We start from the raw sequence: 15,706 nt of genomic DNA on the forward strand, positions 1-15,706 counted from the left end.
CGTACATCTGTAAGAGGCTATTTAACTTTTAAATATAATTACAGACACTTGTGTATATATAGCTGAGTGCTGTGCCAGGTTATTGTTCTGTGTTTAGTGTAGACTGAGGGCTCGTCTATTTTTATGCATATTGTCAAAGAGTACCAAAATAAAGAGAGATTTAAGTTGGAAAGTTATATTTGAGATTGTAATCGCAGAGTAATTTTCATTTTTACACTAATGATGCCCATTTCACCCATCAGCTGCCACTCTCAGCTACACCTTGAAAAGAAATACTACAGATGTTGAAAATCTGAAATGAAACATAACACACTAGACATGCATCTTATCTTACATTTACTGAAACATTAAGTGAGTTAAAAATCCTGTCAGGCAGCATCTGTCAAGAGAGAGGCAAAGCCAATGTTTCAGATTGATGACTTTTCATTAAAACTGGGAAAAATGATTTTTAAAAAGATTTTAGTTGTAAAGAACATGAGAGGTCAACCTTTTGACAACCCAATGTGATTAGTTCGGAACCAGTCACTGGTTACTACATATTAAAGGCACGCATTTGGCCTATCAAACTTGGTCCATCCAGAATTACCCTACTGTACTCTCATTGTGGGTTCTCATTATTTCTTAAATGTAATTGCTGAATCGGGACTACATATTTTGAATTCCAGTTTGTGATCCTTGTGGAGTCCAGGTAGGCGAGGAAGCATTTACTGAAGGAATGGATCTGGCATAGAATGAAGTGAAGTTGGGGTCCATTGCAGGTCTGGGTGAGTGAGGCCCGGAACTGTCCGAAGAGTTAGAGCGAGGGTCTGCTAGTGCCAGTACACGGTGATCGGTGTGGAACACAGAGCATGGTAGGAGAACTGTTGTGAGAAGCGGTGGATTGACTGTCGGTACCTGTAATCTGGGGTGGGTCCAAACACGGAGGCCTGGAACCAGAGATGGAGGCCATGGGGCACAAAATGGAAATGGAGGCAAGTGCCGAGGAAACACATGTGGCTGTGGTAGCGAGTCTGGGTTAAACCTGCTCTGTGGTCCTAGAGTTGGCGAGCATTAGGAATCACAGAGGGGGAGCAGTGAACGAGTGTCTTGCAAAAGACGCCAGACGCAACTAAATTTAAGGCAGCTCTTCTCCAAGAAGCCCTTCTTGCTTAAGCCCATACTCCGCCACCTCCAGTTTAAATTCCATTTGGAATATTTTGGAGGACCAAGAACCAAGAACCAAAACTCCCTTGGAGAACAACTTCAAAGTAGAAATATTAAGTTTTTTTTACCCCCTTCTGTCATAGGTGGGTCCCTCATATGTATCTCTTTTGTGTCCCGTAGTTCTGCTATCACTCCCCCTCTCGTCAGATGCAACAAGGAGAGATCCCTGGTCCGCATCTTTCACCCCAACAGCCTCCACATCCAACACATCATCCTCTGCTACTTCTGTCACCTCCAACATGATCTCACCACTAATCACATCTTCCCATCTCCACTCCTTTCCACCTTCCACAGAGACTGCTGGCTTTGTAACTCCTTGGCTCACTCACCCCTTTCCACCCAAACCACCGCCTCCCCAGGTCCTTTCCCCTGTAACCGCAGGAGATACAACATCTGCTCTTAGGCCTCCTTCTTCGACTCCATCCAAGGACCTCAACGGTCCTTCCAGGTGAGACAGAGGTTCACATGCACCTCCTCTAACTTCATGTACTGCATCCAGTATTCCCGATGTGGGCTCCTGTACATTGGCGAGACCAAGCATAGACTCACCAACCATTTCGCTGATCGCACGCCCAGTTCGCTAAGGCCTAAAGAATCTCCCAATTGCTAACTATTTTAACTCTCCATCCCATTCCCATGCTGACCTTCCTGTCCTGGGACTCTTCCATTGCCAGAGTGAGGCCACACATAAATTGAAGGAACAGCACCTCATATTTCGCTTGGATAGCTTACAACCCACCAGCATAAACATTGAATTCTCACATTTTAGGTAACTTCAACATAAACTCCCCTCCCACATCCCCTTGCTTTTCTCCCCCTTGTCCCCCCTTCCTCCACTACAAGTTTGTTACCAGTTCCACTGTTCTAAAGTTCGCAATGATGTGCCCCTCTTAGGATCACACCGTTCCTAGCCAACAATTAGCCTATCAGGGAACCTCCGTGCCTGAGGTCATCTGTTGCTGGCCCTGATTTATCCTGGTCTTTACTTGCCTCCAGTTCCTTTGCTACAATCAATCTGAAGAAGGGTCCCGACCCGAAATGTCACCTATACATTTTCTCCAGAGATGTTGCCTGATCCGCTGAGTTACTCCAGCATTTTGTGTCCATCTTTGGTATAAACCAATATTTGCTGTTCCTTTTTATTACATTTCAAATGGCAGATCTGTTCACAATTACTTTTTGAAAATGCATATCAGTAAACTCCTGGAACAAAGGAAACACTTAACCTGATCAAATGACTTTACCATCCATGTCCAGAGTTTACACAGAGATGTCACACATGGCTCAGACAAGGAATGCTCTGCAATAATGCCAATTTGATATTTCATCATAATGGGACACATTGGGCATCTCCATGGCGGGTTCCCTAACAGCTATATAATCAAGGACAGACTTCAAACAACTGGACTGGTCATTGTGTCAGAAGATCTTAAATAAATATAGGAAGGAAAAGAAAATATGAAACCTGTCAATGCCCTTGTCCCATAACCAGCCCATTTTTGGAAAGGACTATTGGCCTCAGTAAGAATGCTATTCAAAGTAATCTCTGAAGCCAACAAGCAGCCAGGCCATTCAGAAAAAATATTTAAATACCTTTCAATGGTCAATGGTTCTTTATTATTTGCATACAATTCAGTAAAGTATTGCAATACCCAAGTACAATCCCCGATTAGTACAAAGTGCATAGATCGGGGATTGTACTTGGGTATTGCAATACTTTCCTGCTGGTCCTTACTCTTGCGTCTGCCATCTCTGATCCTCAGCGACCTCCCTCTGCAAGCTGCAGCCCGCCACTCCTGCTTGTGGTCACGTGGGTCCTGTGTTCACGTGGGTCCTGTGCTCACGTGGGTCCTGTGCTCACGTGGGTCCTGTGCTCACGTGGGTCCTGTGCTGACAATCTCCTGTGTTTGAGCACCATTCACATTTTTCAGTGTGCTTGTGCATTTCACTGATGTGGAAGTAATGTTCGGCATGTTGAATGTTGACTGACCACAATGGGCACACCCAGTGCCCATCAACAAGCACATTATATGCATGAAGCAATCACACACAATAATGCTGATCACTCATCATCAACAGTTTTCCATTTCAAACATGTGCTGTGCAATTGAATTTCCATTCCCTAAAAATTCATAGTACATTTAGTTCAATGGTCTATGCACTGTTTATACTTCCATAGAAGTCTCTTCCTAATGTTTTATCCTTGGCAGCACATTGTCCCTTTCTCCTTCAGGTTCTTTAATACCCCTTAAACAATCAGGACTGTTTAGCGATGCAGATCTGGATTTTTATCTCTATTCTTGCAATGTGGACATTCCTGGCAATGCAATCAGTATTTGTCTTATAAAAGGGGAGGTGCTATCACATTGTGGTCAATCCCTCCCCCCCCCCTAACACACCCCCCCCCCCCCCTCCAATAATGCAGGCTCACACACACATACACACTAACACATACACTAACACACTCACACACACTAACACACTCTCACGCTAATACACTCTCCCACTAATACCCTCTCACACACAGGTTCATTTAGTAATTAGGATACAATCACATTGGTTGGTATCTGCTCCTTCGGCTATACCAACCACGGTTTACTAATTACAGCCATTCACTAATGCCACACTTTTTTATCATTGTTTGATACTAGCTTATTTTATTAGAAAATTGATACACTTGGCCTCTAGACTAATAGTCTAATAACTACTGTCCTCTATTGCAAAAATGTCAAAGATTAGTCACTCTGATTATCTAATTTTACCAGCTTGGATATATGTGTGGATAAAAAGACCGGGAATTTAAAAAATGCAATTCTTGATATCAATTTTACCATTCGACTGATCTAAACAAAATCCACAATTCATTTTATACTTTTAAAGAATAATCCATTAGTCATTTAAAAAATGAGAGAAGAAAAAGAAAACAGCTTAATTATCTGGCATTTATTTTAATCTAAGACTCAATACAAGCATGACATAAGGTAGCTGGACAAAATATGAATACTATAATATACAAATGCATTTGCTACAGACATCAGATGAAAGATAACAAAATTTATTTTCTTGCAGAAATTATCCAAGATTTGATACAAACAGGCAAACAGATTTGAGGCACTTAAAAAGGAGATCAGGATCATTCAGTACTAGATTGTGCTTGATCTTAAGACGCAAAATGGTCAGCGTTACTAGGTCAGGAGAACTATCTGTTGGTGCTGTTTCAACTCAACTCAGCACCCCCATTCCCATCTCATTAACTCCTTAGTGAAACAAGCACACTGCTCCTTTGTTACAACTGTCCCATATGCTGCCATTGATTTGGTAGAATAGCATTTTCTTTTTCACACCAAATGGTGACCAATTCATAGGATACAGCCTCATGTACTGAGTGCTGCGTTGTACTCCAAGTGTCTATTTTGATTGTGAGAATGAGCACTGGCAGAGTAATTTTGCATGGGAGGGATGCTTAAACTTACATTCTCCACATCCATTGCTGATAACACCATCCATTTAGAATGTGCACAAAAAGTATCTTGGCATCATCTTAAATGTCAAACAAAAGCATTTGGTTATTTCACATTAAGGGAAATTGAAATTGGGTTCTTTCTCCAAAATGTGTTGATACTGGGTCAATAAAAAATCTGAGACTGAGATAACTAGATGTTTGCTAAGCCAGGATGTAATATAAAGTAAGTTTTTGACAACCCAAACTATGGTCCGACTATTCCCTCCACAGTTGCTGTCCCGACTGACGCAGTGAGTTACTTCAGCACTATGCATTTTGCTCAAGATTCCAGCATCCACCGTTCCATGTGTCTCAGTTTTTGAGAGACAGTTCTAGTTCTATTCAGTTTTAAGCGGCTGAATATTATATTCCTCTTCCAAAACCCCATATATTCAGGTCTCAGCACACCAACAAACAGATCTCTGAAGAATGAAACCCATTTTCACTTTGTATCTCAGGTCAAATGAGCTGCAGGAGACAAGTCATAGAGAAACCCAGCTCCTTTTGTTGCTACAATAGACCCACCCTCATTTTGCCATAATACCCATAATAAAATCAGTAAGGAATTTAACTGCCTGCCTCCCAGCAGACTGGCAGGCACAGGTGCACATGAATTTTGATACTGAGTGTGCTATTTCTTCATGCCAGCTCGAGTTTATATTCTCATAGGGTGGGACAGTCCATTGACACAGGCCAATTAAAACTGGGTACAATTAATCCAAAAAGGTACAATATCTATTCTGGTAGATATTTTACATTATTTTGTGGATCTTGGCTATACATTCAAATTTTATCCTGGATGAACCAAACATTTAAGGTGTAATTTTGTCCTTTACCTGAATTAATGCAGAAGATGAGACCGACAAAATCAGAAATTATTCTTATTATGACGATAACCAGTGATCAAAAGTTTATTCTGATTCTAGTGCTACTTTTAGATTGACAACTATGCAAAGGTTAGGACCCTCACCTTTGCTAGCTGTGCCCACTGGCCCGTAGGGTTCAGCTTGTTACAGATATCCTGCAAGTGGAGTTCCAGATCTATTCTTGTCCTTCCCTCCTGTTTGTTTTTACTCGGCAGCTTGGTAGAAATGTTCCCCAAGAATAGCTTTCCTAGTCTTTTCCTACTCAGTGATCTTTCCCTTTCTTTGATCTTTGTTTTCTCAGCTCGGGTCTAACCCTTGCCCACCCAGCCTTTGGCTGATCGCATTGCACAACCAGCTGACAGCAGCAAGCTGTCCCAGCTGTGACGGGAACTGGTACAGTGGCTGAGTCCTGCTGACCTAGTCCCAGACGAGCTGAGTTGCCAGAAGATGCAGAAACTCTCCCGTGAGACCAGGGTCATTTCACTAAGTGGGCCACTTTATACTTTTCACTCCGCTGCCAGTTCAGGTAGGATGCAAGCATGTCTACCTGCAGAACTCCAAACATGTGAGCAGAGAAGCAAAAAAAACTTTACTGCCTCTGTCAGTCACTTGCAAACACTCTTGCAAGGTTATCATTCAAATTAAACTCTCATGTAGACTGTGTCCACAGTGATGCATCAAGGAGTTCTAAAAGTGACCCGGCACATTCTTCCACTATCAACTGATTATTGTCAGGAAGTGATTACTGTAGCAACTGGATGCTTATCGCCTTTGCATGTCTTCCCTTTCACCAAGTCAGAACACGTTTGAATAAAATATGAGACTAAGGAATGCCATGTGATACATGAATACCATTCACTAGATTTTTTCAAGCTTTTAACTCCCTCATTTGCTTCATACCGAGGGAACCCATGGCCATAATTGCTACTGATTAAAGTGTTTGTAGAGATTACAAAACAGATGTCTTCTTTCTCTATCTTTACCCAATTGGGGAGGGTGGGAGAACAAAGGACAATGGGGGCCCGGTGTGGAGGAACCGATGTGTGGGAGGGAGGTGGGAGGGAGGAGGGAGGGGGGAAGAACAAAAGGAGGAGCCGGCGTGCTTTGTAACTTTGTCAGCGCCGTAGGTGGCTGCTATTTGTATACGTTGTGTATGCAAGCAAAGAATCTCACTGTGCCTAGTCACATGTGACAATAAAGTATTCCATTCCATTCCATAAATCATGGATTTTTAAAAATCACTACCTCCAATGTTATTTGCAGTTAGACTTGTTGGCTACTTTTCTGCTGAGTGGGAATAACTTAAATATCCACAGAATAAGCTCCATTTCAAACCCTTTTTATGAAAGCATTTCCCACCTCATTATAGCACAGTACTAATGTCATCCGATTCCTCCGGCTTCTTTTGCTTGCTTGGGAGTGATTTTAAATATTCAAGATGCCTTCTTGTATCCTCCTGGTTCTGTCGCACATAGTACACCACATAAGATATTACCATGGTGAACCAGCCAAACATCGTGACCAGCATTGCCACATCGGTTGTCTTTTTCCACAGGTTACAGAGGTCAGCTTCTTTGGCAGCATTGAGGAAGGACTTGCCAGTGTGTTGCTCCAGGACGGCGGTCTCACAGATAATGTTGCTGGCTGTTTCATGTTTGGAGGGCATGTCGTGCAGTATCTTCTGGAGGGTGCAGTCACAATGCCACGGATTGTCAGAAATCTGGGCTCGGCCTTTGAGCTTACTGAAAGTGTCTTTGTGCACGCTTCTAATTTTGTTGTTCGAAAGATCGAGAGTCTGCAAGGTATCCACCACCCCTTTGAACGCCTGCTCCTCTATGGATTCAATAACATTTTTGGACAAATTAAGTACTTTGAGCTGATACAGGTCTTTGAAGATCTCATTGGGAACAGACCTGATTTGATTGGAGTCCAAGTAAAGTAAGGCAGTGTCTAGGGGCAGGTCCCTGGGAATCTCTTTAAGGTTCGCATTGCTGCAGCTTACATTTAAGCTGCTGATGTGAGAACACAGGCACCCCTTAGGACACATGCTGGTGGTGTGAAAGCACAGTATCAAGAGCACAAAACTTTGCAGCAAAAAATATGTGGAGAGAGAGCGAGCTAGGAATAGGTCCATCAGGTTCATGCTGGGATGTCTGCATAATCACATGGCCAGTTACTTCAACCAACAATGTGTGTCCAGAGCACTGTCATGATTCTTTCCTTTTCCGCAGGCATCTTGGTCAGGTCACACACACTGCCCACTTACATGACGTTTAGAAGTATTTTATCTGAAACAGAAATGTATGCATTTTATAAATGATGCAGCAAAATTTTAAAATGGACAGTTTATTTAAAATACAGACTATGGTGAACTCAACAATCCTTGATGTTGATTGCAAGATTTTCCAAGTGATAGTTTAACCTCTCCCTGTACTCGCTAAAGTGCACATCCCAGTTTGCACTCCTCCATCTCAGCTTCACCCATGCCTCATCTTCACCATTCATGGCTCATCAGTCAAGCAATGTGCTCCAGCTGAAGACAGACACACAAGGTTAGAGTAACTCAGTGGGTCAGACAGCACCTCTGGAGTAAAGGAATAGGTGTAGGAAAGAACTGCAGATGCTGGTTTAAATTGAAAGTAGACACAAAATGCTGGAGTAGCTCAGCGGGACAGGCAGCATCTCTGGAGAGAAGGAATAGGTGATGTTTCACCTATTCCGGTGAGGATTCTTCTCGACCTGAAACATCACCTATCCCTTTTCTCCATAGATGCTGTCTGACCTGCTGAGTTACTCCAGCTTTTTGTGTTTGTCTTCTGCATTTCCTCCCTACACAATGTGCTCCAGCACTTCCATTCCCTTCATCAACTCTTTTGTCCTTTTCCACTTCTCACCATTCTCGAACACTCCCTTAAACCTTTCTCTTCAATCATCCCATTGAACACAGTTGTGGTAATTTCCTCCCAAGAAGAATCTTGCAAAATGTTGCTCTCAGGAAAGGTCCAAAAAAATGTAGAAACAGAAAAATAGGTGCAGGAGTAGGCCATTCGACCCTTCGAGCCAGCAGCGCCATTCAATATGATCATGCTGATCTTCTAAAATCAGTATATTCACAAAATGCTGGAGTAACTCAGCAGGTCAGGCAGCATCTCGGGAGAGAAGGAATGGGTGACGTTTCGGGTCGAGACCCTTCTTCAGACTGATGTCAGGGGGGCGGGACAAAGGAAGGATATAGGTGGAGACAGGAAGATAGAGGGAGATCCGGGAAGGAGGAGGGGAAGGGAGGGCCAGAGGAACTATCTAAAGTTGGAGAAGTCGATGTTCATACCACTGGGCTGCAAACTGCCCAGGCGAAATATGAGGTGCTGTTCCTCCAATTTCCGGTGGGCCTCACTATGGCACTGGAGGAGGCCCATGACAGAAAGGTCAGATTGGGAATGGGAGGGGGAGTTGAAGTGCTCGGCCACCGGGAGATCAGTTTGGTTAATGCGGACCGAGCGCAGGTGTTCAGCGAAGCGATCGCCGAGCCTGCGCTTGGTTTCGCCGATGTAAATAAGCAGTACCCCGTTTCTAAAACTAAAATCAGTACCCCGTTTCTGGTTTTTCCCCATATCCTTTGATTCCTTTTGCCCTAAGAGCTAAATCTAACTCTCTTGAAAATATCCAGTGAATTGGCCTCCTCTACCTTCTGTGGCAGAGAATTCCACAGATTCACAACTTTCTGGGTGAAAAAGTTTTTCCTCATCTCAGTCCTAAATGGCTTACCCCTTATTCTTAAATTGTGAACCCTGGTTCTGGACTCCCACAACATCGGGAACATTTTTCCTGCATCTAGCCTGTCCAATCCTTTAAGAATTTTATATGTTTCTATAAGATCCTCTCTCATCCTTCTAAATTCCAGTGAATACAAGATGTATGTTTACTGAATAATGTTTCAGTCCTTTGGAATTCTGGCAGGAGGCTTCCATAGAAGAAAATCAAACAGACCCGCCAAACTTAAGTAAAGCAAACAAGGCATGCTAAAGTAGATAGATCCATGAAGTTACACTCTGCAGTGAATATTAATTCTTTAAGTACATGGTACACTTGAAATTCAGATTCATTCCTTTGACAAAAAAGAGGCAGATGAAGTAGAGATAGAAGCAAGACAGTCACAGGGTATGAGTAAATCAAGATGAAAAACTGCAAACAAAAACACCTCAGAATTGGAGAGTTGCCTAAGTCAGACTATTTAAATAGAGGCAGACTTGAGTTGCGGGTTTCTAAAAGTAGGAATTACTCTGAATAAAGTAGGCTGTCTGGAGGCTCGTCTTGTTATAGGGATGTGACACAAAGCAATAAGAGAGTTTTCGCTTAGGCTAAGTCCAGTTAAACATTCCACATTGCCAAATAAAACATTCAGGAGAAAGAATTACGAAGATGGGACACCAATATTCAAAAAGTAATTTATAACAGCATTAAATTAAATATACAATCCAAGATGATGGGAAAGAGAAATTAGAGCCAAGGATCAATTCTAGCATTTACTTTGGATTACCGAATAGCAAGTAGACTGAGGAAGCAATATCTTTGAAAGATAATAGCATAATGGCGAATTGCTTCCAAAAATAGACTTGAGTAAAAGCAATGCAATTGGTAAAGAGAAAGGAAATTTTACAATGTGTCCAAGGCTGCCAAATGGCTTATTGAGTCTGTGCCCACCCTTAACCAATCAATTACAAAATTAATTTAATTGCCACGATCTCTCAACCTCAGTTATGCACTTTAGCCAAAAATGTCACCGTCCAATCAGGTATAAAGGAAGGCACTCTGCAGAATAATAATCCAACACACTATGATTAACATACAAATAATCACCTGCTTTTCTCTTCCCTGAATGACCGTACTTATTTATCTACTTCTCCCATAAAAAAAGAATTTAGTTTAGAGATACGATGAGGAAACAGGCCCTTAGACCAACTGAGTCTGTGCCAACTAATGTTCACCCATCCACTAGTTCTCTCCTGCACATGAGGGACAATTTACAGAAGCAATTAACCTACAAACCTGGAATGCGGGAGGAAACCGGAGTGGTCACAGGAACAATGTACAAACTCCGTACAGATAGCACCCGCAGTCAGAATCAAACCCGGGTCTCTAGTGCTGTTAGGCAGCAACTCTACCGCTGCACCACTGTGCCGTCAATAGTCTACTGAACAGAGAAATTCAACACTTTGTACTCAGAAATTGTTTTCACTAATTTCAAATTTAAGTATTAGAACTTGTTGCCATTACTATAAAGTGCATTTAACAAAATAGGGAGTAAATTTCCAAAAAATATGACAACTTTATCACAAGCTCATAACATTTATTACTATTTTACTATGACCCTCATCACCGTTCCTCAAAGTAAACAGTCCCTAGTTATTTTATTGAGAGGTCTTGAATAAAAATATATAAAACCTGTTTAGAATTCCTTCTCTCCAGGGATGCTGCCTGTCCCGCTGAGTTACTCCAGCATTTTGCATCTACCTTCGATTTAAACCAGCATCTGCAGTTCTTTCTTACTATAAAATCTGTTTGATTATTTTGTCAGAATTCCCCACTTTGTGACTATTGTTGCCATCGAATTCTCACACAGACTTTATTCCATTGTATGCCACGTTGCACCTGATGTTGCATATGTTACTCTAACTGGGGTCGTAATAATACTACTTACAAATTTATCTCAACTTCTTTATTCTTTTTCTCCATGTCTTTACATTTGGACTTGTGTGTGATAATTTTGTGGTTTTATTCCGACCACACTTACAAGGAAGTGCCTGAACTCTTAGGTCTCTGTTTTATCCAAGTGATTTTCCAAATGGTGCAATTTCAATGTTGTCCAGCACTCCAACCTACATATACCTTCTTAAAAATCAGTTAAACCCTCTTCTCCACTCTATGCCTCAGAGAATACTAAACTTCTATATCCACAGAACATTTCAAGATTGTTTCCTACTTTCAGGATCAACTCAACACTGTAAAGAACTGGACATCTTGCATCCATCTCTGCTAACCCTCATTCAACGTGCACAATGTCCATTTGCCCCTACTTTCCATTTCTTTCATGTAGCCAATCTTTCATAACAAAAATAAAATGTTGGAATAACTTCTGGATTAAGCTTGTCCTGCTGATTTCTTCCAACATTCTAATTTTTGTGCTAGATTCCAGCATTTGCAATCTTCCTTGTCTTTGGCTGATCTTTTATGTTCTGATCCATTTTTCAGAAAGAAAGAAAGATAAAGAAAATAAAATGTAATGATGCTAACCAGAGTTGTAAGTGCAAGTTCAAATGAATACAAAGGAAAAAAGGCTTAATTGGAAAAAGAACAGTATCTTCTTGCAAAAAGCAATTCAAGTCTGCCATTGGTGAAAAGCTACAATGCATTAGGAGAGGAAATGGTGGATTTTAATTCACAATGTGCCACAAAGGCTGTTCCATGATTAAATAAAAAGAACACGTTGATAAGATTGGCTAATGAGTTTTTTCAAAAGTATTGTAATGTTATTAATATAGTTAACCAGTTATTATTGCTGGGATCTTTGAACAATATTGAATCACTGCAAATCTACATTTTTAATAATTTTACCTTCCCAATAACAACCTTCTCAAAGGGATGTGTCCAGTGTCTGCACAACTTAAAGGGCTTATTTTTACTTAGTCTCTTCCATGGATTTATTTTGGGCTCTTCACCACTGGACCTCATGTGATCATGACCTTCACACCCTCCTCATCTGATCATTGCATATTCATTCTTCCCTCTGATGATGGTGACCACACTCCCTTGCCCTGACCAAACTATCAAGGTTGTAATTTTCCCCTCCTCCCACACTGCCTAAAAACTCAGACACTCCTGTTGCAACCCACCCCACCCCCTTTGACCCCAAGCCTTTTGCAACCACATCCTTCCTTCACTCTTGCAACAGCTGAATTCCTCTGTAATCAGGCATTGCCACAGCCTTGTTCAAACATGCAATGGTCTGCTGCGCAGCAATAGTAAATCAGGTAAAGTGTGATGCCTGCTTACCCACTTACCTTCTGTGGCTTCTGCATGTTTGAGGTACTAATCTAAGATGACATGCACCAGCCTCCCAGCTGTGGGAGCATACGCTACATGTGCACGCTCCTCATTTACACCTTGTACCAGCTTTTATAGAATGATGAACTGATGGACCATCAAGAAAAAAAACTGGACTGCTCGACATGTTCGAGTAAATACACACCTTTGCGAAGGCCAAATAATTTCTCGGCGGCCTCCAGCTGGGATCGACCTTGAAGACTCCGGTCGCAGGGCCTGGACTTACCATCTCGGAGGCTTCGGCCGTGGGCCCTGCAGACCGCAACATCGGGAGCTCGCAGGTCCCTGGCTGGCGGCCGGTTTTTGGGAGCTCCAGCCGTAGCAGCTTCGACCGCCCCGAAGCGCGAGGTACGATCGACCCGCTCGCAGGCCCTTCATCACCCTGCGTGGCCCGGCCGCAGCATTTTCCATCGCCCGGTGGGGGCTCAGGACTTTCATCGGCCTGCTCGGCTCGGCCCTGGGACTTTCCATCGCCCAGTGGGGGCTCAGGACTTTCATCGGCCTGCTCGGCTCGGCTCGGCCCTGGGACTTTCCATCGCCCAGTGGGGGCTCAGGACTTTCATTGGCCTGCTCGGCTCGGCCCTGGGACTTTCCATCGCCCGGTGGGGGCTTCAAAAAGTTGGGAGCCTCGATCACCTCGTGGCACCACGGGAGAAGAATGAGGAGGAGATAAGACTTTTCTTTGCCTTCCATCACAGTGAGGGTATGCCTGGAGCAATCACTGTGATGGCTGTTTGTGTAAAAATTGTATCTGTGTGTCCTGTGCTTTTTGTTGTCTACTGCCGGACCCTGACGTGAGAGGACGCTGGCGTTGTTTATTCGCCGCTTTTCCGTTAGGATAGTTTGTCTGTTTGTTTTTATGTTGATTGTTTTTGTAAAGCACTTTGAGCACCCGATAAGGCGCTATATAAAATAAATGCTTATTATTATTATTATTAAAGCACAGATCTGATCAGAGTTTATTACAAATTTAGAAACTGCCATAGAGCTGTTGACAATACAGTGTAGTTGCATCTACAAGCATGTGCTTCCAAATTGGCTTATATTGCTGAACATCCATGTGATGGTTTGACCAAAGGGATATAAATGATGTCCTCCTTAACACAATGTGCAAAACTGTAAATTAGGTGTCGACCATCCAAACTCACATTCAGGGGTTCATTTGCTTGCACTTTCAACACTGGATTCAATTTCATGTCTCATTCCAAATTCTCATTCCAGTGTTGCAGGATAGCTGGGGTAAAAGAAGGCCCATTAACGCTTCTGGGCCAGGAGATCATTATTGATTTCTCTAACTTCAAGTAACCCTTGCATCCCCTCACTCTTTGTCCCTCCCCCACCTTAGTCGCCGCACTAGTTTCACTGTTGTCCTGTTGTATCTCATTGCCTGTATAACTCGTTATCACTTGGCCCACAGCCAACAATGGACTATTGTGAGCTCCACCTTGCCTTGATCATCGTTCATTATTTGCATATCTTTAATTCATATATTCTATATCTCTCGATATCACTGTTTGGGGGGGGGGGTGGGGGGGTGGGTGGGGGGGATGGGGTGGGGGGAGGATGGATGTGGTGGCTGAAGTTGTTTCCTGGTCTAGCCTTTTCAGGTTGACTTACTTCCACTCTTGTTCTAAAGAGACTAGGCTAATGTGGGAACCGTAGACATGTCCACCGATGGAGCAGTCGGGGGGCTGACTGGGCAGCAGGTGGGCAGAATCCCGCCACTATTTATGCCAGGTTGCTGGGTGCTCTCGGTGAATGGCTTTCAAGTTCTGAAGAAGGGTCTCGACCCGAAACGTCACCCATTCCTTCTCTCCAGAGATGCTGCCTGACCCGCTGAGTTACTCCAGCATTTTGTGTATGCTTTCAAGTTCTGTACCTTATCTTGAAACCCCCTTTACCACTTTCAGCTGGCGTGGGCCAGAAGTCAGTGGAGAGAAGTTTTATTTTTTTGAATGGGATGATTCGACAACATCCTTGAATCTTTTCCACTCTCTGCCTGGTGATCTCCACCCACGATGGAGCTTGGAATAGAGCATTTGTTTCAGGAGTCTGGCGTCAGACATGCCAGTGATGTGGTCTGCTCAGTGTAGCCAACTGAGTGTAATTATAGTGAGATCACCCTTGGATTGTTGTTCCATTCTGTGCTATGTGGGACTCGTTGCGTCTCAGTTTAATTTACTTGAATAGTTTAACTGTGGATACTGTGGGTTGCTTTGAACTGGTCTCTAAACAGAATATCACTGTCACTCATTCAATGAAAAAGACCTGCAAGTAAACTATCAATCTCCAACTGAACTGCAAGAATGATGCAAACCATATAACAAGATATAAATGAACAGCACAGTCTCGTCAGTAGAAATCCTGTAACATATTCCTCAACAGATTACAGGTTTACACTTTATAAAGGAGGAAACAAACAGGTGAAGCTATCCAAATGACTACACGCTGTCCATGGGAGCCCTGTGGGATTTCTGGGACTTCTGGGCACCGCGGGGGTGGAATGCATCCTTAATAAGGATGGCAATATAGTTGTATAATAGTATATTTAGTATTGAAGAATATTTGTTTGACTTGTATGATGTTGGTGGGTTTTGTTTTGATTTATTTCATACTCTACCTATTATTGTAAGTAATTGAATAAATTTTTTTTAGTTAAAAAAGGCGATTACACTGCAACTACACTGATAGGCAAACACGTGTAAACTTGCACCTATTCCCAGGAGCCAGACTTTTCACAAGCATTGGACCCAAAACATCACCTAACCAAGTTCTCCAGCGATCATGCTTGACCCACTGAGTTACTCCAGCATGTTCTGTCCTCGAGTATCCAAGTTCATCTACTGTACTCCATTTTGCCAAGAAATTTGGTAGTGTTGCATAAGAGTCAAGATTCACCTTAAGATTCAAGAAAATAATTTCTTCAACTCACAGATCAGTGCATTTCACTCCAGAACAAGGGTTCACAGTTTAAGGATAAGGGGGAAGTCTTTTAGGACCGAGATGAGAACGTTTTTTTTCACACAGAGTGGTG

At 42.7% G+C, this 15,706-nt stretch overlaps 1 protein-coding gene across 3 annotated transcripts in view; it reads right to left on the bottom strand.

Annotated features, from left to right (window-relative positions):
• Positions 1 to 4,186: 4,186 nt before the first annotated feature.
• Positions 4,187 to 15,706, bottom strand: part of lrrc3b (leucine rich repeat containing 3B) — a 38,203-nt gene continuing 26,683 nt past the window's right edge. For all 3 annotated transcript variants that reach the window (XM_078421011.1, XM_078421001.1, XM_078420991.1), the window contains exon 2: positions 4,187 to 7,859. In XM_078421011.1, coding sequence (XP_078277137.1) covers positions 6,935 to 7,714 — 780 coding nt within the window. In that variant the 5' untranslated portion in view covers positions 7,715 to 7,859 and the 3' untranslated portion in view covers positions 4,187 to 6,934. The remainder of the gene's footprint in view (positions 7,860 to 15,706) is intronic.

The sequence above is a fragment of the Rhinoraja longicauda genome, chromosome 2 (genome assembly GCF_053455715.1).
Source record: "Rhinoraja longicauda isolate Sanriku21f chromosome 2, sRhiLon1.1, whole genome shotgun sequence".
Taxonomy (NCBI): Eukaryota; Metazoa; Chordata; class Chondrichthyes; order Rajiformes; family Arhynchobatidae; genus Rhinoraja; species Rhinoraja longicauda.